The 23,546-nt window shown below is 49.6% G+C and overlaps 1 protein-coding gene across 2 annotated transcripts in view; it reads left to right on the top strand.

Moving 5' to 3' along the window:
* LOC137424817 (histone H2B 1/2-like) overlaps positions 1-23,546 on the top strand; it is a 34,542-nt gene that overhangs the window by 7,724 nt on the left and 3,272 nt on the right. Inside the window, exon 3 of one of the 2 annotated variants that reach the window (XM_068112675.2) lies at positions 224-627. The exons of the other annotated variant lie outside the window; for it this stretch is intronic. Coding sequence (XP_067968776.1) covers positions 224-273 — 50 coding nt within the window. The 3' untranslated portion in view covers positions 274-627. Of the gene's footprint in view, positions 1-223; positions 628-23,546 lie in introns of those variants that run through there. 2 annotated transcript variants of the gene reach the window in all.

Raw genomic sequence — 23,546 nt, 5'->3', positions numbered from 1 at the left:
TATTGTATATATAAGTGAAGTTTTTACTGTTTTAGTGTCTTATTTAACCACACCCCGTTTTACAAAGACTGCTCACTCCACAGCAAGCGACGGTACATCATTATTTGTTTGTGAACCATATATATCTTAGTTTTTAATCCCATCAATGACATGTATTTAGTATGTTTAGGTCTATTGGCAATAACATACAGTAATAGTATATTCAACTTTTCTATATTTGCAGGTAATCCAACCCTGAAGAATGGCGGCCAATTCGTGTGTGTTCTGCAATGAATCCACCAACAACGATAATCCAGTAGTGACACTTCGTGAAAAGGGAAGTCGGACATCCTCCTGGATGCTGTCCTGAATGCACTCCTCCTGTCTGATCCTCTTGGAGGAACACAATACAGAACTGCAGAAGACTTGCCAGTTCGGGATGAAGATGCAATGAGTGGCTTGGCCGATGATGATGTGATTCATCCAGATGTGAGTAAAGCAAGGACCCTGTATGATGGATGCGTTGATGAAAGGCACACGATCTTCCAACGATGTAGCAAGTGATCCAATCCTTGACAAGATCAGCAAAGTCTTTCAAACACAGACAGAATCATTGACCAAAGACCGAACAGCGAAACTGTGGTTACAGTATATGGATATGGTGAAGATCTTAAGAAAATTCATCAAAGCCGAGCGTATGGGAAACTGGTCCCTGCACCTCGAAGCTGTATCTGATATGTTACCATATGTAGCAGCCTCAGGTCATTCACTCTATGCTAAGTCTGCCAGGATTTACCTGCAAATAATGCACAGCTTAGAACGGGACTATCCAGATGTGCACCGTAAGTTTACTCAGGGCTTCCATGTCGCCCGAAGAAGTAGTAGAGCTTGGGCTGGAATTTCCTCAGACCTGATGATTGAGCAAGTACTCATGAGAAGTATGAAGACCAGCGGGGGGTTAACAAGAGGAAGAGGAATGACAGAGCAACAACGGTTAACGTGGCTTTTGTCCATGCCGGCTTGTTCGGAGACGAACAGATCGATGCAAGAGCTCACTGGAGTGAAGTACAGCACAGGTGAACAGAACAAAGAGATGGGCAAAACCAGGCAGCATCGCGACATGCAAGATAAGATACAAGTACACTACAGGTCGCTCTAGTTGACAGAAATCCTTTCAAGTGTCATCCATCCCTCAGGAACATAATGACTGGTGTCAACGCTGGCAGTAAGGTTGATGTCGACAATGCCAAGCTCATTGGAGACAAGATCATGCACTCCATGACAAATCAGTCAGTTGTCCACTACACGTTCAAGCGCAAAGACCAAGCCACCACATTTCTGAAGGCCAGATCATCTGTGCGAGTTGGTAAAGACCAGGTACAGATAGACCCAGAACTGCTATTCCAGCGTCTCATCATCATCTCAAAATCTGCTGAAGATAAGGAAGAGATGTTTCGCTTTGAGTTATGCCCTCATCCACCTGCGCTGTTTGATGAAAAGCTGATGCTACGTGAAGCCCAGAGGTCCGTACTCGGAGATGCTATCTGGTCTAAACTTGAACCAGGTACCATAGAGTCAATCAGCGAAATCCAGTATGTCTTGGATGGTGGAAGTCTGCTGCACCGTATACCATGGCCACGTGGTTCACCAACATATCGAGAGATCTGCATGCTCCACTGTGACTATGTTACAAGAAAGTACGGAAAGGCCATCGTAATATTTGATGGATATCTTGGTCAATCAACCAAGCACATGACCCACCAGAGGCGAGCAGCAGGTAGAGGTGGACCAGAAGTGACTTTCACTGATGACATGAAGTTGACCATGAAGAAAGACATCTTCCTGGGAAACCTCAACAACAAACAGAACTTCATCAACATGTGGAGCAGATACCTCCGGCTTTCTGGATGCCAGACCCATCATTCCCAGGAAGATGCTGACCTGCTAATCGTCCAGACCGCAGTCAGTTCGGCGAACATGAGGAACACAGCCCTTATAGGAGAAGACACAGATCTGATCGTCCTACTCTGCTTCTACGCAAACCTAGAAGCACACGACTTGTTTATGTATAGTCAGGCAAAATCCACTACAAAACCAAACCACATCTGGAATGTGAAGTCCATGAAACGTCAGCTAGGTGCAGCTGTGTGTGAAAGCATCCTATTCATACACGCAGTATTGGGATGTGACACGACGTCTCGACTGTACGGCCTTGGCAAAGGAGCGTCACTGAAGAAATTCATGATGAGCACACTCTTCCAAACTCAATCCCAACAGTTCTTGGCTGAGGATGCATCACCAGATGTGGTCGAGGCTGCAGGAGAGATAGCACTCGTGTGTCTCTACAAGGGTAAACCTGATGAAAGTTTGGATTCCCTCAGGTACAAGCGGTTTTGTGAACAGGTCGCAGTCAAGACTTCGAAGATACTCCCACAGACCTTACCGCCCACATCTGCTGCAGCGAGATATCACAGCAGACGGGTGTATCTGCAAATACAGCAGTGGAAAGGAAACAACAGCCTACAACCTGTGGATTGGGGCTGGAGAATGAGCGACGGCAATCTTGTTCCTGTTATGACCGACCTCCCTCCAGCACCTCAGGATTTGTTGAATGTTATCCGGTGCAACTGTTCGACCGATTGTGGTTCTGCACGGTGTACATGCCACAAGAACAACTTGGAGTGTTCTCCTGCTTGTGGTCAGTGCCGTGGATCTGGCTGCACCAACTCCGTCCTGGACAGTTTCAGCGACGACGATGACGAGGAAAATGATGATTAGGTAGTGGACTGTTGTTATAGACTATTACATGCAGTTGAATTGGTTAATTGTGGACATTTTTTTACTTTTAAGCGAATCCTTGACTTCCGACAGTATTTTATGAGTCAGTATTATTAGTTTCTCTATATGTGATTTTATTATGAGTTTGTGATTTTAATCAACAAAATGTGCCATAATTCTGAAACAGTCATGACAAGTGATTCATGTATTTGCATATCAGTGATCAGTATTTAGCTATTGGGAATTTTGTTTACGTGCTTATTTTTTTGTTCCGTACGGGCCGTACTGGGGCTGTAACATGCTGTAATTCCTGATATTAAAAGTATAATTATATACCATGTGCTCGGAATGTATCGCAAAATGTGAACAAATTGTACTGCAAAAGGATGAAAAGGGGGGTCCATGTACCAGTGATTTTGACAGACACCCCATATTTTTAGAGCTTTAGACTTTTGATATGTTATCTGGTATATATTACTGCATACAATTTCGCACTGATATGTAGTGTTGCAGTTTTTTCCTATCTGGCCCCATATTTGGGCTAAATGGCTTGGACGACGATGCGACTTTCTTATTTCACCTTTGCACTTTGCCTCATGCACTTCGATATTTTCTCGAGAAAGTGTGCTTCCTTGATGATTTCAACCACGTCCGCGCGTGTTCACTTTTCCTTTTCACCTCTTGCTGCGCATGCGCACGTAGCCCTTTAGCTTTGACAATGTCCAACTGCACTCGCTCTTTCGGCCCCTTCGCTTTCTCTCAATGAAACAGAATCGTGTCAAATGAGGTTTCAATTCGGCGGATTTCATGCTGAACACAACTGCAGAACTTTGCAGAATTCAAAATAAACAACAAACGCAAACGACCCCGAAGTTATAAATACTCTCCTGTGGACGGCCCTCACTTAACACAGAGCGTCCACGGATGGCAATCGAGCTAATGAGGCGGTTCCAATTAATGCATAATGGCGGACGATACACGAGCAGGAGGGTTTGGGGGAGAATGCCGCTTACCTTCACGGCCCCGACGATGTCTTCTTCCTGTGGAAATTAACTCAACACGACACGGATGTAAAATGTACAAAAAAAGGAATATTTATTATGGAACCCGAGAACAATGAACGCGACGATAAAAACGAAACCCCTCTAATGGAGCGCTCCCACACTACACTTCAAATACAATACAAGGGAATGGAGAATAAAATAAAACGTTGTGTGGTGCGTCTTATGTCTCTGGATGTAGCGTCCGTCAGGAATTGTCCAGGCTCCGGTGTTCGCGCTCCGTCAGGCCTCACTGAGCACCTTGCTCATGTGGTCTCGCCCACTCAGCGTCAAGCCTCGCTCGCACGTGAATGCCAGGGAGGATAAAATCGACGGCGCTCCAACGTTTCCCCAACGTCCGTCGTAACACAGGCAATTCGCAGTTCGCAAAGGAAAAGGTCCAAACAGAGAGAAAGGCAAGGGCAGAAGGGAGGTCCAGGCAGGAAAAAAGCCATCGCGAGAAGAGAGAAATCTCGGCGTGCCAGTTGTTTTATTGCTCGTCGACTGACGTCAGCTCTCTCCCTCTGCCAACCAGTGCGTTGTTTTCTTGTGCCCTTTTGCGCCTTCTCACATCACCGGCGCGTCTCCTCCAATCAGCGACCTGCTTGGTGTGGCTCTTTCCCACCCTCCTCACTGATTGGCCGAGCGTCTCGCCCTTTGGTGTTAAGTCATCGTGTGACACGTCATTGTCGGTGGCCAATCAATGTGGCACCCCTTTCATCTTCCCTACCCTCCAATCAGCGACCTGCTTCCACTCACTTTACCCCCCTGTCAATCACGAGTTCTCCTGAGCCTGAGCGTGGCGCTCGGCCAGTTTGATGTCTGCTTGCCATGGCGCCGTTGTACGCGGCCGCTTCCGGTCTGTTCTTCCAAAGTTATTGTGGCGGCAGGGAAATTTAATTAGTGTTTGCACTAATGGAGCTATCTGCTGTATGTGATGCATTGCCCGAAGGGACACCGGGATAATCACAGAGGTTTCACATACAATGGAGTTAGCATAATCCCGAGAACTATTCATCATGCCCCATTCCTCGTCATGGGGACGAAGATACAGCTTAATCCGAACAAACTGCCGAAACAGAAATTACAGGTGAGGTTTCCCTGTCACGACAGATGAAGCACCTACCTATGCAGATCTACCTAAATCTATATATGCCCACCCAACCAACATAATGTTGTTATGAATTTTGCGTAGAGCATATGGAGCTCCAGGTAGATCTGCGTCGGTATTATGCTCCTGCCATCGTGATAGGAATCCTCACCTGTAATAAGTTTGTTTTGGCGGTTTGTCAGAATTAAGTCCATATCTGTGATCATATAAGGATGATCGTGTGATACGTCGAGTAGGGATTATGCTAGTTCTCCTGTGTGTGTCAGACTCAGACCTGTGATCATATCCGGTGTCCCATATGGCAATGCACTCATATACATTAGTTAGGCCCAATAGCACACCACACTAAGTTCCCCCCCTCGCCAAAATAACAAAGGAACGGACAGAAGAACAGACGGCAAGCGAGCACGCACTTGAGCTGACAACACCGGCATGAAGACAGACATCGCACAGGCAGGCCAGAAACCACACCCAGGAAGGCTCGTGACTGGCCGGGGGGAGGAATTAGCCTAATCCCTACAACTATTTAACATACTATCATCCTTGTATGATCACAGATATACACTTAATCTGACAAACCACCTAAACAAACTTATTACAGGTGAGGATTCCCAATCACGACGTACGAAGCACCTACCTATGCAAATCTACCTGGATCTAGATATGCCTCACCCAACCGACATAACACAGCACCCCCACCCCCCCCCCCCCCCGCCCCACCATGGAACCGTAGACCCTGCTAGGTTCACTGCAGGCACTACCATTCCAGTATTAACACTGACTGTCTCACACTTAATTAGCCCATAAAATAAAGCAGGAGGGCTGTGGGAAGTGAGCCGAAGCTACCTACCTATGCTCCTCAACATGCTAACCCCCTGAACCAATCACGGATTTCACATATTTACAATAATTTATAAAGGGTCGTTCCTGCGGAGGGAGGAAACAAACAACAACACGCAAAAACTAACTTAACCACAAACCTTAACCAAACATGCAAAACTTTCAAAAATTCTAAAACATTTGTACAACCTCATCCTGCAGATCGTTTCCCCTGGTGGATGCCACAAGATGCAACGTTACCTGCGGGGTTATCCCAATGCACCAAAAAATTTCCGCGGGCCCTGTCCTGGTGTCAGGTGAGTGACATGGCTTGGTGGATTTCTCCTCCATTCATTCTACACAAACCCATAACCACTCATACACATTCCAAAAATCATCACAACACTAAAATCATAACCAAGCACTTATTCACCCCCATGCAGGACCATGGCATAGATGTGATACACATGTGCGTTTCTCTCAACTAGGCAGCGGGGAGGTACCGCATGAGTAAGATGGTGGGGGCGCTTCAGGCTGTGGTGCCTGCAGTCCCAAAAACAAGTCACTTGACTTACAACTTCATTGCCCCCCCCCCCCCCCCCTTTACCGCTTGGCCCTGTGACAGTCAAACAGCCCTTTCCGCCGTTACTCCGCCTGTGGGGGTCTCCACACTCCAGGCTCCATTTGCCTCCTGCTTCCTCGCAGCTACATGGGTCGCCAGGAGTCTTCCACCCCAAGGCGCACAACAGACCCCACCACCGACGGGCTCCCAATTTCCAGTCACCATTGGCTGTCAGGGGTAATTGCCACATGGGGGAGCCGCAGTCATCGCTCCTCAGAGCTTGATCCGTACCTGCAGACACGCACACCTTCCCCACCCAAAAATTCCACAAAACATATTTCCTCCCCGCTGCCATTCAATTCTCCAACACATTTCCAATTAAACATGTCACCAAAATGATGTTTCCAACAGTTGCTTCCATGGCCTGCGATCATGTTAAATCCCATATTCACTTTTTACCATAACATCTCCATTGCACATGTCAATAATCACAGGCACTCAAATTCAATTTCCACCCTCACGACCACACCAAAAACCTGTACCTCCACATAAACAGCCGCCTCCCACAAGACTCTTTGTGACACACATTCCATCCCCATCACTGGCCATGCCCCCCCTACTCCAAATTACATGTCCCAATTTACATAAGCAAGCCATGAAGCCTGGGACAGTACGCATCCAAACACTTTCCTCAAGTGCATGTAGTTGCGGGTTGGTCGGGTCCAAAGTGCCAGCCACCCAACAAAATCCCAAAATTTATCCCATTGGGCCCATCAAATTCCACCAAATTTCACTATTCTCCCTACTGTACTGGCAAGTATATGGATCCGCCTCCAACGGTGAACTGTACTAAACTACTACATGTGGCCATGACAGTTCCGTACCTCCACCACGCAAGGGTCATCGGGACAAGCTGAGCATCCGAAATGCCAACATGGCCCATGAGTGTCCACAAGGGTGCGACCCACCATCCATCCTTCGGGCCCTCCCGTGAGAAACACAGCTGCTCTCGCCTCAGCTGGCCAATGTGGTGAGCACCTGCTGCCAACAACAATACCACACTCAAAACCTCGGCCCTGGTGGAGACGGTCGCAGTGCGTGGCATCCACATCACGTCACCTACGCCACCCTCATCCCCCAGTCCACACAACTGCAGCCCCCAGTGCCCACCCACACTTGACCCTGCGAAGGTCCAGTCGACAGCCATGCTCCACCAGGATACTCTCCAGAAGACATGGCCCAACACCTCGGACATGCACAGCACCACGTTGACCCCCAGACTACCGAACCACAGGACCATAACCCCGGGTCCCAAATATTGGCGCAATCGCACCTGCAATCAGTTGAAAGCTGTGTCCTGCTAACCTGTCAATTTTTATCACAGCCTCCAACACTTTGGTCGAAACACACCTGGATCAATAATGGTGCCACTGTGCAGTGTCCACCATTTTTCTTCACAAGATTCACCCTTAAATTTGCATCTACCCTCAGATTACCCACGCCAAAATTTTTCACATTTTACGAATCTCATCAAAGAAGGGTGCTTCACCATACACATGCCAGGCGAGCATGGCCCATATGCTCGGCTTGTTACACATTCTCACTATTCAACAACCCCATGGCTCTCTTCCCAAGCCGAGAGTCCACAAATCATAACGAAACATCTGTGGAAGTTCATTCTCACACTATCATGTTCCACAGATGCCCCAATGGTTGTCCGGCAGGCTATGTCCATCCCTGTCCCTTCAGTTCGATGTGTCTGAGGTGGTTCCTCACAGACCTGGGATGGTGTATTATTAGGACTACTTGGGGGAGATGTTGTGGGTCGCACCTTGGTGGTGGCACCGCGGACGGCCACTATGGGCCTGATGTGGTGACTGCCCGGGCATGTGGCCTGACACCCTCTCCCTGAGACTCTGGGACAGCCAGCATGTGGTGACCTACCATGCTGTGCTGGTCTATGGACGCGTGTCGAACCGCATGGACAGGGATGGATTATAGCCCACCGGACAACCATGAGAGCATTTGTGGAACATGATGGTGTGAGCATGATCTTCCACAGATGATCTGTTAAGATTTGTGGACTCTCGGCTTGGGGAGAGAGCCATGGGTTTGATTAATCTGGAATGTGTAACGCGCCGAGCATATGGGCCATACTCGGCCGGCATGTGTATTGAGAAGCATCCTTCTTTGGTGAGATTAGTGAATTGTGAAAAATATTTGACAGGGTAATCTGAAGGTTAGATGCAAATTTAAGGGTGGATTTTGTGAAGAAGCATGGTGGACACTGAACAGTATCACCATTATTGATCCAGGTGTGTCAGACCAAAGTGTTGGAGGCTGGGATAAAATTAATAGGGTAGAAGGACACAGCCTTTAACTGGTCTCGGGGGCGACTGTGCCAATATTTGGGACGTGGGATTGTGGCGCTGGGGGTCAACCTGGTGCTGTGGGTGTCTGAGGTGTGTGGACCATGTCTTCTGGAGAAATCTCCTGGTGGAGCATGGCTGTCTGCTGGACTTTGGCATGGTCAAGTGTAGGTGGGCACTGGGGGCTGCAGTTGTGTGGACTGGGGGATGAGGGCAGCACAGGTGACGTGATGAGGATGCCACGCATTGCGACCGCCTCCCACAGGGTCGAGGTTTTGGAAATGGTAGCGTTGTTGGCAGCAGATGCTCACCACATTGGCCAGCTGGGGCTGGTGCAGCCATGTTCCTTGCAGGGGGGGCCGAAGGATGGATGGTGGGTCGCACACTTATGGACACTCATGGGCCATGTTGGCGTTTCGGCTGCTCAGCTTGTCCCGATGACCCTTGCACGGTGGAGGTGCGGAGCTGTCGTGGCCATATGTAGTAGTTTAGTACAGTTCACCGTTGGAGGCAGATCCACATACCTGCCAGTACAGTTGGGAGAAAAGTGAAATTTGGAGAAATTTGATTGGTCCAATGGGAGAAAATTTGGGATTTTGTAGGGTGGATGGCACTTTGGACCTGACCAACTGGAAAATACCTGCACATCAAGGTAGAGGTAAGTGCTTGGATGTGTACTGTCCCAGGCTTCAGGACTTGTTTATTTAAATTGGGGACATGTGATTTGGAGAAGGGGGCGGGTGAGAGTGATGGCATGGCCGGTGAGGGGATGGAATGTGTGCCACACAGTGTCTTGTGGGTGGCGTTTGTTTTTGTGTAGAGGTATGTGTTTTCATGTGGTTGTGAGGTTGAAAATGAACTGTGAATGAGTGGTGAAGATTGTGTTTGGAAATGGTTAAATGTGAACATGGGATTTCACAGAAGCAGGCCATGGCAAAAACTTTTTGTAACATCTGTTCATTGAACAATGTGTTGAGAATTGAATCGCAGCGGGGGAGGAAATGTTTTTGTGGATTTTGTGGGTGGGGAAGGTGTGCGTGTCCACAGGTGCAGATCAAGCTCTAGAGGAGCGATGACTGCGGCTCCCCTCTGCGGCAATTACCCCTGGCAGACAGTGGTGCCTGGAAATTGAAGCCCGTCGGTGGTGAGGTCTGTTTGGGCGCCCTTGGGTAAGAGACTCCCAGTGACCCGTGAGGCTGCAAGGAAGCAGGAGGCAGAGGAGCCTGGTGTGTGGAGACCCCCACCAGCGGGGTAACAGCGAAAAGAGCTGTTTGGCTGTCACGGGCCAAGAGGTAAAGGGGGGGGAGGGGGTGGGGCAAAGAAATTGGAAGTCGGGTGACTTGTTTGGGACTGCAGCCTCTACAGCCTGAAGCGCCCCCCCCCCCCCCCATCTTACTTGTGATGTACCTCCCTGTTGTCTAATTGAGAGAAACACACATGAAAATAACATCTATGCCATGGTCCTGCAGAGAGGTGAAATATGTGCTGTAATGATTTTGTGTTGTGATGATTTGTGGAATGTGTATGAGTGGTTATGGGTTTGTGTTGAGTGAATGTGGGCAAAATCTACCGAGCCAAGTCACTCACGTGTAACACTAGGACAAGGCCCGCGGAAATTTGGGGTGCATTGGAATGACCCCACAGGTTAAAGTTTGTGGTTAAGTTAGGTTTCTGTATTGTTTGTTTCCTCCCTCCGCATGAATGACGAATTCAAAATGATTGTAAATATTTGAAATGCATGGTTGTTTAAGGGAGCATCCAGGGGAATGTCAAGGAGCAAAGGTGGGTCGCTTCAGCTCACTTCCCACATCCCTCCTGATTTATTTCATAGGATCATTAAGTGTGAGACAGTAAGTGTTAAGACTGGAATGGTAGCGCCTGCAGTGAACCTAGCAGGGCCTGCAGTTCTGGGGGGGGGGGGGGGGGGGCGGAGCGGGCTGTGTTTTGAATTTTGGGTTCGGGGGATATATAGATTTAGGTCGATCTGCATAGGTAGGTGCTCCGATGATCATTGGTAGTAAGAACCACTTCGATGTGCAGCAAGTCAGGGACCTGTCTAGCCCGAATGTCAGATTAAGGTGTATCTTCGATTGAAGTGTCGGATTAAGGTGTATCTCTTACACACCATTTTCAAAGCACACACCCTGCCACACACCAAACTCACTCTTGAAACCACTCTTCCTGTGACAATTCAAGACACGCACACAATCACTTAAGCTCATGAATAGCTGATCCAATATACAACTCTATACTCATTTACAAATGCACCTCCCAATGAATTTTACGGATACGAAATACAGGGAAAACACGAATCAACAGTTACATGGAACCCCAAATACGTGTCACGCGATACACTTCACCTGAAGGTACGCACACAGAATAATACCACGAATACACTTGACCAATGTAAACAAATCACTCAACACCGATTCCAGAACCTGCTGGAAATCAGCAGAGAAAAACTGTCATAAAACAACCAAACAAACTGTTGAGGACGCCGACAAAATAACCAAACAACCAACCGTACCATACGGACACTTGCTTGGGCTTTCGCCAAAGTCACTGAACCCACAGCCCTTGCCCTTCTGCAGAAGGAGGCTTGTGGCAAAGCTCAAAACACCACCACCAACTGTGGCAAACTATGCTTAACAGCCAGGACCAGCTCACCTCTGACCTAACAATCAAACACAAATTAGGGTTTCCACCTGACCAGGGTCCGGCTTCCCTTACCGAGTCACGGGTGGCAGAACACACTTTCTACCACTGCACATTAAACGTACTATTATGAATTTTGGAGTCGGGGGATATATAGATTTAGGTAGATCTGCAGAGGTAGGTGCTCTGATGATCGTGGGTGGCAAGAACCACTTCGTTGTACAGTGTCAGGGACCTGTCTATCCCGAATGTCGGATTAAGGTGTATCTTCGTTCTGTGAAGGCAAAATTAATTGCGTACTTAAGCTTCATGAATACATATATTGGTCAGCGAGCGTTGAGTGCATTACATTTTATTTGTCTGAGAGCTTTGGACAAGTGTGAAATCAGTGCAAATGACAATTCTCGCAGGGCAGGCCCATGTACAAATGGTAGCTCGGGGCAACCAAGCTGCACGTCTCCACTCCCTCTCAAAATCAAATCAACACGTTTGATTTGATAGGAATAAGCTTCTTCCAATTAAATACTGTGTTACAAATAAATGTACTCTTTATAAAAATACATTTATATCCATCTATTATATATATATAACAAAGGTTTTGTTTGATTGTTTGTTTGTTTGCACACGCTAATCTCCTGAACGGTGAAAGATAGGAGGAAACTTCGAAAACAAAAAATGTCGGGACAGGCCCCGGGAAGGTTATAGGCTAGGTGGCGAGGCCGGTCGAGGCCGCTTCGGCCAGGCTGGGCTCATTTCGCAATTAAAAGCTGAGCTGAATTATAGTAGTCAATCTTCTACGGCCACGAGTAAAAGCTGAATTATTGTAGTAAATTCATTCAAAAAGAACAAAAAATGTCGGGACGGGCCCCAGGAAGGTTATAGGCTAGGTGGCGAGGCCGGTCGAGGCCGCTTCGACCAGGCTGGGCTCATTTCACAATTACAAGCTGAGCTGAATTATAGTAGTCAATCTTCTACGGCCGTGAATTAAAGCTGAATTATAGTAGTAAATTCATTCAAAAATAACTTAAAATGTCGGGACGGGCCCCAGGAAGGTTATAGGCTAGGTGGCGAGGCCGGTCGAGGCAAACTCGGCTGGGCTGGGCCCATTTCGCAATTAAAAGCTGAGCTGAATTATAGTAGTCAATCTTCTACGGCCACGAGTAAAAGCTGAATTATAGTAGTAAATTCATTGAAAAAGAACCCGGGCAACGCCGGGTGCTTTCGGCTAGTATATTGTTACGGAACCCAACATCGGCCTCTTTCCCCCTTATCGAGGGGGGATTAATCCCCTCGTCTATGACTGACCGACGTGGTCCTGCGGTATGACGTCACGCCCGGTCAGCGCTGGGTAGGGTATTAGGCCCAACCATCCTATGACCGAAATACCAGCTCCTCCCGGTATGCAAGGAAACACCCCCGCTCACGGCCGCAGCGTAATAGATTGGTTGCGCCGAGCGAAGCGAACTGCGGCGTGAGCCGTTTATCGAAGGGTCTAAACCCGATCCATATGCGTTGGCCGAATCGCGCCACGTACACTCAATTTGGAAACCTCTAAAGCGACCGAATGTGAAGAAGAAGACAAAGTAGTGTTACATATTTATGTGAATGTATGTGAATTACCATTCAGGTCTTTGCTTATCCATGTTTAGTAGATTAAGGGTTGTTGTGGTTGGAGGGTCAGGAGCCCTTCTGAAAAGTGTCCGGAAATGGAAGTGACCGGAAACGGAAGAGGAAAAGACACGAGGAAGAAAGCGACGAGTAGTATTCTTCCTCGCCCCGCTCCGACGAAAGGTGGGATCGACCTTGCGCGGCGTGGAAAAGCGGCGTTCCGAAGCCCGTCTGGCGAGAGGAATTACCGGGACGTGTACCTGCCCGGTGGAGACGTCAAGTTGACGTGGGGCCGTGCATCGACCCCGCGTCTGGCACCGTTCGCGGCCCCGTCTAAACAGACGCGTGCGGGTCGCACCTTGGGGCCTAACGCGCCTTGCAAGCGGCGTGGGGCTTTTGGCTTGCTCTACCGTACCCGCTTCGCGTGGCCACGAGGGGCTGCAGCCACGGTGCCTGGTACGATACCTGCCCGGTGGAAAAACGTCCACCCGGGGTTCGTTCAACCGCCCGAGTGCGGCGACGCCGACCAGTATCTTGGTCAGGAGGGGCCCAGAGACATTGTGAGGAGCAGAGACCAAAAGGGGGTCGTGAGTACCGAAGTGAACACACATATATAAGATGGCCATCTTAATCATATAGGGGATTGATTGTGGATTGGGAATTGTTGATGGTGGTTTGCTATTGATTGCTCGGGGAAAATCTCCGTGGTTGTATCATTGAAATTGTATGGTGTCATTACCATTTAAATATATCCTTGAACATCAGTTTTCTCTTGGGTGGAATTCATATGGATTGCGTGGCGAAAGCGCATATATAATACAACTTTCTGGCGAAGTTCCTCTCACGGTCCGGGGGTCACCGAGACCAGGTATTCACCGAGGGGACCACGTAACAGAATTGGGGGCTCGTCCAAATTACGATTACGCAATTGGGTCTACGTCCGGGATCTAAAAGTGTATTTGTATAAAATAATAAAATAATATTTTTATTAATTAAAATTTATTAATTAAGTATTAATTGGAAAATTTTTGGGGAAATTGGGGTAAAGTCTTGGGTGAAGGTTAACAGGTGTTAACGATAGTCACCATGGCGTTTGTGGCACAGAACTTTGCGGTAACACCGAGTGAGGCACAGTTCCGAGCGTTACTAAAGTCGGACCTCTTGAAATTGGCCAAACATTTTAACTTGGAGGTCCGAACTAATTTGAGGAAGGCAGAGTTGCAGGCCACGGTGATACAATCTATGGTGGGATTAGGAACATGGGACGAGTTAGCCTGGGAGTGGCTACCCGAAGAACCAGAAGACGTTGAGCTCCGGAAACTGGAGTTGCAATTACGGAGCCAGGAACGGATTAAAGAAGAAGAAAGGAAAGCCGAAAAGGAAAGAGCAGAAGAAGAAAGGAAAGCAGAAAAGGAAAGAGCAGAAGAAGAAAGGAAAGCAGAAAAGGAAAGAGCAGAAGAAGAAAGGAAAGCAGAAAAGGAAAGAGCAGAAGAAGAAAGGAAAGCAGAAGAGAGGAGAGAAGAGAAACAAGCAGAGGAAAGGAGAGGGGAACGAGAACTCCAGGAAAGGTTAAAAGAAGAGGAAAGGAAAGCAGAAGCGAGGAGAGAAGAGAAACAAGCAGAGGAAAGGAGAGTGGAAAGAGAACTCCAGGAAAGGTTAGAAGGGAGAAAAGCAGAGGAGAGGAGAGCTGCAAGGGACCTCGAAGCAGAGGAGAGAAAAGCGGAAAGGGAATTAAAGGAACGTGACATGGAGCTTCAGCAAGAAATCAAATTCAAGGAGCTGGAGTTAATGAGAGAACGGGGAGAGGCACCACCCTTGCTGACGGGATCGACACCTAACCAGAAAACCTGGGATGTGGGCAGACATGTGAGGCTGGTTCCACCGTTCAGTGAAAAGGAAGTCGCGAAATTTTTTCCACACTTTGAGAAAGTGGCTCGACAATTGAACTGGCCGGAGGAGGCTTGGACCATACTCGTGCAAAGTGTGCTGGTGGGGAAAGCTCAGGAAATTTATTCGGCGCTACCAATGGACCAATGTGCAGATTATGAGGTACTGAAGAAGCACATCCTCAAGGCCTATGAGTTGGTTCCGGAAGCTTACAGGCAAAAATTCAGGAATGCCAGGAAGAGGGAGAGTGAGACCCATGTGGAGTTTGCCAGAGTGAAAGAAAACATGTTTGATCGGTGGTGTGAGTCAAAAGGAGTCGGGAAAGACTTCGAAACATTGCGGGACTTGATCCTGGTGGAGGAATTCCAGCAGTGTGTCCACGAGGACATCAAAGTGTACCTGCAGGAAAAGAAAGTACCAAAGTTGTGGGACGCAGCCACCATGGCAGATGATTATGCCTTAACCCACCGAATAGGGGTCCACGAACCTAACTCCTCGCCTAGATCTCCGCAGGGGAGGTGGGGAACTGCAGGTGCGGAGAATGACCATACATGGCGGCGGCCTCGAGATGATTATGGGGACAACTATGATACCCCACCTGTTCGAAATCAGAGGGATGCGGGCCCAAGACAAACTTATAGTTCGGGGGGCCCGAGGCAGACCACGAGTTTTTCCTCCGGGCCTACTTGCGCTTTTTGCAAGAAACCTGGACACTTGATGTCCAGTTGTTACCGCATGAAAAGCGAAGACCCAGAGCGGAGTCCGACTACTATGACTCCAAACGCAATGGCCATTGTGAGAAATCGCCATCAAAAGGGTTACCAACCATTTATTTCAGAGGGGTTTGTGTCACGGGATGGAGCCTCGACTAACTGGAAACCGGTTAGGATATTGAGGGACACAGGGGCACATCAATCTTTAATGCTTGAAGGCATTTTGCCATGGTCCGAGGAGACGGCAACGGGGGATAGTGTTCGTTTACAGGGGATCGGGGGCGGTGTTAGTGCTCCCTTTCATGTCATCCATTTGGAGTCCGATTTGGTGTCAGGACCGGTCACCGTCGGTTTACAAGCCACGCTTCCTGTAGAGGGTGTATCTGTGGTTATCGGGAATGATTTGGCTGGGGGTCAAGTTTATGGTAACCTGAGGGTTGGTAAAGAGCCCAGCAGGGAAAATAACGCCACACCAGCTCGGGATGGCGACAAAAGTGCCAAGTTATTTGTAGGGGGACTGAACTTCAAAACAGAGGAAGAAGTTCTGACCTCTGTCTTCAACAGATATGGGCCGCTGGTGGAAGTGCGGTTGGTAAGAGACTGGGAAACGCAACAGTCAAGAGGGTTCGGCTTTGTCACGTTTGCCAGCACAAAAGACGCCAGAGAGGCAGAGAAGAATTGGAATGGCAAGGATTTGGAGGGTCGGACCATAACAGTAGGGAAGGCATTTCGTAGACGTCGAGAGGTCTACAGGAGAGGACAACTGGGCGGTAGTTTTGGTGGTGGCCGCAATCAATATTATTATGGAGGCTCCCTGAGTTACGGCCGCTCCCGAAGGAAGGATTGGCAAAGTAGTGGCCGAGAAGGAGACCGCTATTCATGGGACTACAGGGACAAGTGGTCCCACCCTAAGTATTAGGGAAGTTCTGAGAAGTTGAAGCACTGAATGCGGCGGAGCCGCCGAGCCAAGATTCCTACACAGATTAACCGTGAACGCCGTTCCTAAAGGCGTCCATGTAGTGAACTTTCATGCACGGACTAACCGTGAACTCCACGTTCCTCAAGGCGCCCATGTAGAGAACTTTCCTGCACGGACTAACCGTGAACTCCACGTTCCTAAAGGCATCCATGTAGTGAATACTCGGCTTGGCCTCCCGGAGAAAGTGCTATCGAGTGGTTTAACTTTGGATCTTTGATCAACCCCTTAACCTTCATTCACAAGAAACTGACGGTCAAAGTCAGAGGGTCATGAGATGGAGTTTGATTTGGCAGGGACAATGTCGTTGCTGGTGCTTAGTCCAGAGTGAGTAATCTGGAGGGGTTGTGGTGAAATTTTGGTTGCTTTATTTTTAAGTGATAACTGTGCCCGGGGGGAACTGATAATGTGGGGGGGTTGAGTTATCTGGTTTGTTTCTCCAAATTGGCCGGCAAAGAAAGTTTTCGCTGGGTTCAAACTTTCTTTCTTGAAGGGGGGGAGTGTTACATATTTATGTGAATGTATGTGAATTACCATTCAGGTCTTTGCTTATCCATGTTTAGTAGATTAAGGGTTGTTGTGGTTGGAGGGTCAGGAGCCCTTCTGAAAAGTGTCCGGAAACGGAAGTGACCGGAAACGGAAGAGGAAAAGACACGAGGAAGAAAGCGACGAGTAGTATTCTTCCTCGCCCCGCTCCGACGAAAGGTGGGATCGACCTTGCGCGGCGTGGAAAAGCGGCGTTCCGAAGCCCGTCTGGCGAGAGGAATTACCGGGACGTGTACCTGCCCGGTGGAGACGTCAAGTTGACGTGGGGCCGTGCATCGACCCCGCGTCTGGCACCGTTCGCGGCCCCGTCTAAACAGACGCGTGCGGGTCGCACCTTGGGGCCTAACGCGCCTTGCAAGCGGCGTGGGGCTTTTGGCTTGCTCTACCGTACCCGCTTCGCGTGGCCACGAGGGGCTGCAGCCACGGTGCCTGGTACGATACCTGCCCGGTGGAAAAACGTCCACCCGGGGTTCGTTCAACCGCCCGAGTGCGGCGACGCCGACCAGTATCTTGGTCAGGAGGGGCCCAGAGACATTGTGAGGAGCAGAGACCAAAAGGGGGTCGTGAGTACCGAAGTGAACACACATATATAAGATGGCCATCTTAATCATATAGGGGATTGATTGTGGATTGGGAATTGTTGATGGTGGTTTGCTATTGATTGCTCGGGGAAAATCTCCGTGGTTGTATCATTGAAATTGTATGGTGTCATTACCATTTAAATATATCCTTGAACATCAGTTTTCTCTTGGGTGGAATTCATATGGATTGCGTGGCGAAAGCGCATATATAATACAACTTTCTGGCGAAGTTCCTCTCACGGTCCGGGGGTCACCGAGACCAGGTATTCACCGAGGGGACCACGTAACAGTAGGAAGAACAGGGATTTATTATTAATTACACACAACTCAAGGAAGAAAAGCAATCAAAGTAATATACAAGGAAATGGAAGAATCAGAAGGACACAGTGCAAATACTAGCTTATACGATACAGTCTTACTTAGCCCCAGGGACAAGACACACAGAACAGACTCACGTACACGAATGGGGAATTGCAGAGTGGATTGGCTGGAGGGAGAGGAAGGTAGAACCACAAGCCTGGAAGGTTGAGCAGGGCGCACAGCAAGCAGGTCCTTTCTGGGCTGGGAGCGAGCAGGGCGGCGGCAGCACACGTATCTTGGTCGTTCCATGCGGCAGGGCTCGTTCTTTCGTTGACACGCCTCGGGCTCTTTTGTCATCTGCTCCGGTCCCCTCGTTTTTCTCTTGCGCGATCGTCGCACGCCTATATCAGCCCTCAAATGCGGGTGTGACACGCCCTCCTCTCTTTGGGTACCGCCCTCCCCCGTGCTCTGTTTCGTTGCCTCATATGGCAATGCCACGGTCTTGCTACCTTATTTGGGCATGGAGTCGAACAGCATGCCCCTCGTGGCGAGCCACGGGCTTGTCTCCTTATTTGGTCATGGGGCCGAACAGCCCCGCCCCCCCTGTCCAAACAGAGCACGGAGCACATATTCATCCTATCAGCGAACGCCGCTTCCAAAGCCAGGCCAGTTGAGGGGGCGCGCACCCCACGCTTGTTAAGCTTCGTTACCCAGAGAGGGAGAGTTCGGCTGGAAAATGTCATTATTGAAGGGGAGCTATCCTTATTTGATTCGGTGCAATGGAGTGTCAACTAATGGAAGACACAGCCTTAAACTGGAACACATAATAAGGGAATAACTATTTAGAGGCTCAAAGATTGGCTAGGTGTATGCGATGAATTAACTAATGGGGACGACCTTTGACCTTTACAATTATGGGGGTATTTACACAGATTCACTACATTTACAGAGGGTGATATTTACAACAATTATACAGGATTCTGAAATCCGTTACACTGCACCCTCCTTCCTTCAGGCACGTCCCGGGCCTATAAAAATTGAGCTTAGTGTGGCACGTAGGTGTAATTCCCTCTACAATTAACCTGACCCTGAGTGCGACAGTTTTAAAACACAAATAAGTAGGCCCCCCTGCTGCATTGCACCCTATCTAACAGATTTACGCCCACAGCTAACCGAATTGCGGAATTATTTTCAAAATAAACATGAACGGTGGGGGAGCATTATTTACAGTGACATTATTTTGACTATTTACAAAACGCAACCCAGGACCTGTGATTTTTCTTTCAGGGAAACAAAAAGAAATTCCTGTTGGGAGGGAGGAGACAGCATACATTGCATCGATGCACCAGCACCAATAAATAACAAAGCACCAATCACCAAAACCGCACCAAAAGCACCATTTGGTGCAACAGTCACCAGTTCATAATAATGAAACAACAAAAAACAACAACTGGTGGTGGTCTTCCTCTTCTCTGCTGGGCCGATGTTCTTCCTGACGTTTTCTCTACTTGCGGCCTATTTGGAAATAAAAGGGCACCAATGCGTCCACTTTTTATTTAGGGCCACAGGGGCCAACTAAGGGTGGTCCACCTGTCGGGCATAGGTGCCACCTTTACCCTGGGCTGCAAGTGAGATTACCTGGCCACCATGGCCGGTCCCCAGCAGAGGTGCCAGGCCCCAAAACGTGGGGTCCATAAAGTGGTGCTTGGCCGCAGAACGGCGGTCCATAAGTGATGCATCAATGCAAGCATGCTGGTTGCGGGAGTTTCGGGCTCACAGATGCGACCCCCCAAACGCTCCTCTCAGTGCCCAGAGAGCACAGTCCTCGGGTGGGAGACAGGGGAACAGAAGACAGGTGAGCAATGGGTCAGGGCGCAAGGGTACACATCAAACAAGGTAATGCCGGACGAGGTGCGCACGGAGAGCGAAGTGAGAAAGCTCGTCCCTACCGTACGCCCCCCACATGTGACCTACACTACCCCCCTTTGCCCCTCCCCGTATTTACAAAAACCTACACATTTACAAATTCGTCACTACCGTCACGTCTTCCCCATATTTCCCCTATAACAAATTCGTCATCACAATCCCATTGTCTAAATTTGCCATCACCAATTCATCATCAATCCTCATCAGGAGGGAGAGATGGAACACAACACAATGTCACACCCACGTCATGATGCGTCTCACATCCAAACATTTGCACAGAAAATAACAAAAACACATGGCATGGTGTGGAGTCCTGTCACCTCAGGTGAGTGGATGTAGATGGTGCAAGGAGATTTCAATCCAAACTATCCTCTAAATGACCTTAACACACTTTACACTACCCGGGGTCTTTCCCTGCCAAACCATTGGCCATCTTACTCTATGCGGTTTTAAGAACCAAATTCCCATTGACCAAACTGTGGTGCTTCATCAATTTGGGGTCTCACTCCCCCGATTCAACTCCCTGTGCCTTTGCACAATTTCAGGACTGGGTCGTGTGGCTCTCCCAGCAGGTCTACCCACCTGCACACCTCCACCACTGTAGTTGCCTCTGAGCTTACCTGCTCCTTACCTAACCTATCTACCTGGGGAAGGCCCTCTGGCGCTCTCCCCACTCGGTGCCCTCTGGCACTGAGCTACCCGGGTCCGTCCTCCGAATCCTCGGGCCCCATCCACAACAACTCTACCGGCTCCCAGCGCCCACCTGCGGCCTCACCTGGCCGACATCCTAACAGTGGCGGAGTGCCCATTCAACTACACACACTAACAGGCCACACGCCCAGCCATTTCCACGACACTAATGCACCCATTCAAACACCATTCTTCCACCACGCACCACAGATGCCAATATCCAACCACAATTTACCTACTCCCTCTACCTAACTCTTAAACTACCCTCCCCGGGTATTCGTGATAGGGGTCCACTTTTCCCCCATTCACACCTTCGCACCATCCACTCCACTCCACAGTTTCCACCATATTCCCTCCACACCATCCATTCCATACTCCATATATTCCATACTCCATGTATTCCACACAACCATTCTCCATACACCTATATTTGCACACCTGTGCAATCACTCCTACACCTGGTGCTTCCTGCACCTTCCTTCCTCCAGGACCATTTGTTCAACACAACACACAATCACCATTACTCACGCATACACTGCTCCATACACCTGTTCACTTGCACACCTGTGCAATCACACCTGGTGCCACCTGCACCCTCCTTCCTCCCAGGTTTCTTCAATCATTCAATGCAATGCACAACCACAATTATTCCTCATGCACTGCTCCATACACTTCCACGCTCAATACAACTCACATCTCTCCCGAGCATTGCCTAGCAATTCCTCATTTGCTCGATATCAATACTCACACACACAGCATCATCTGACTACATGGTGCCCTGCTAAAACTCGCGCTTCCCCGTCGCCCCTTACATTATTGCGCTCCCTCGTCATTATCATCCAACTACCCTCTCTATGTCCCCGACTACCTGTCCAATGTCGCTACTTATATCTCCAGTTACCTATGGTCAATCTCTAGGTCCCTATACATTATCCAAACCCTCCCTTGGCGAGCTTACACTGCCATAAACCCCATAAAACTATAGCTCCTTTGCCCCCTTTTGTGAGGGATGGTGGATTTGCCATCCCACCACATCGGGCATCTTCTACTATCAATTTCTCTCATCAAATTCCAACCAATCAAAAATTTTCCAATCACAAATTCCCTATCCCTACCAAATGTCCTTTAACTTGAGCCCCGGTGCTTCGCGAAGTCGAGCAATGAATTCGGGTGGTTTGGTCGCCTGCAGGTTGAGTCCGTCCGGCATTCACGATTCTGGGGAGGAGGCTTCGTTGGGCCGAGATTCCACGCACCATCTCGGCGCGGCACCTTGCGGTCACCGGCCCGATGGCTCAATCTCGCCCGGTCGGAACCCCGCCCACGCCAGGGGACACCGTTTCGCTTCCTCCAACCTGTCCCTGAACCAGACCGGTCACCTTGCCCGACAAGGCCCGGACTCGACCGTGCAGGGCGGGGCCAAGCCCGAATCGGCAATGGCGCTTCTAAGAGAAGCGATGCAGCATCGATCCGCGCCGGGCCGAGCATCCAACAAAGCGCACCGCGCGCCGAGTGCTCGCGTCGTCTATCCGTCGCCCTAAACGCTGCCCCGTTTAATGTCAATGCCTTACTCGCATGCTCGCACGCATACGCGACCCTTTTCACACTCACCAAGCCCGGTGTTCCGGCGCCTCCAGTGCATCCCACACACTCCGTCCATTCCACCACCGCACTCCCTGTTACACACCACACCTCTCGCGCACACTCGTCGTTCGCACACTTCGTTCCACACCTCTCCTCCGTAACACTCACCATGGGCGTGCACTCTTGCATCCACCCACTAACGCGCTCCGATGTGTCCTCCCGCACACGCGCCACCACTAACTCAGGTGTGCACTCTCGCACACGTTCGACCATTCCAGGTGTGCATTCTCGCACACTCTTGCCGTTCATCCCATACGTGCATCCTCGCACCCGCTCCACCACCAACTCACTCCCCGAATCACTCTCACCCTCGCACGTACACTCCGTCCACTCCGGCGTGCATTCTTGCTCGCACTCGGTTTCACACTCGCACTTCGTAACACGCTCATTCCCCGATGCACACTTTTTTTCCACAAGCGCGCCATTTCCACTCACACCACTCACAAGGGACCCTTCACCAACGCCCGGATGCTTCCTCGATCCCAAGCGCGCGAAAATTCTTTTGTCGCCAAACATCGTCCTGCAAAATCTCCCTGCACAATACACAGCACGACTCACCTGGGGGATCCTTTTCTCCACACGCACCTGCAAATCTTCAGAAGGATTAGCAAGTACGGCATCAGGATGTGAACTTAGACTTTGTGCACAATGCATTCCTCCCTGCCGCGAGTGCTTTTCTAAGCCCCCGGTCTCTCTAATTTCAATTCCCAGCACTTTTTCTTTATTCACCTCGACGACCGCTGGCTTTAATAAAATTTTCTCTACTTCAGCGGTCGCCAGCTGCCCCATACCCCGGGTCGCGATGTCTACCCCGGTCCAGTTACCTGTGCTTTTCTCCACTTCGCCCAACCAGCGCTTCTCAACCCGCTTTACCTCGTCGTGCACCCGTGGGACCTGCTCGCCCAACCTGCGGTCTCTGTCCCTCTCCGCTTCCCTTACTTCATATGCGGCTCTGTCCCTCGCCAGTCCCTCAGTTATTTATTTGGCTTGGGCAGTTATGTCCCCCATTTGGTCCCCCAATTGCTGCCCCATTCTATCCATTTTTGCATTCAGTTGGGTCAGGAATAATCTGAGGTCAAACCCGATTTGCACAGCGTCCCCAGTCGCCACCGCGGGCTCGCCCTCCGCGGCGCCGCCATTTTGTGTCTCTACAACCACGTGCGCGAGGGCGCCATCTTGTGCACCTGATACCCCCGCAACCACATCTTCATTGCTCTTTTCCTCCCTCTCCTCCATATACATTTCCCTGGGGTCCTGGGTCGCTTCTAACCCCTCTTCTAATTCCCCCACCGGCATCCGGTCGCCTTGATCATCCACGGCGTGATTTCAAATTTGGATGTTAAAACTAAATTTTTGGCCGCTCGT

Source organism: Myxine glutinosa, chromosome 4 (assembly GCF_964187855.1).
Source record: "Myxine glutinosa chromosome 4, kmMyxGlut1.1, whole genome shotgun sequence".
NCBI classification, from domain to species: Eukaryota; Metazoa; Chordata; class Myxini; order Myxiniformes; family Myxinidae; genus Myxine; species Myxine glutinosa.
The sequence above is the reverse complement of the archived record's forward strand: the minus strand, read 5'-3'. Positions and strand labels throughout refer to the sequence as shown.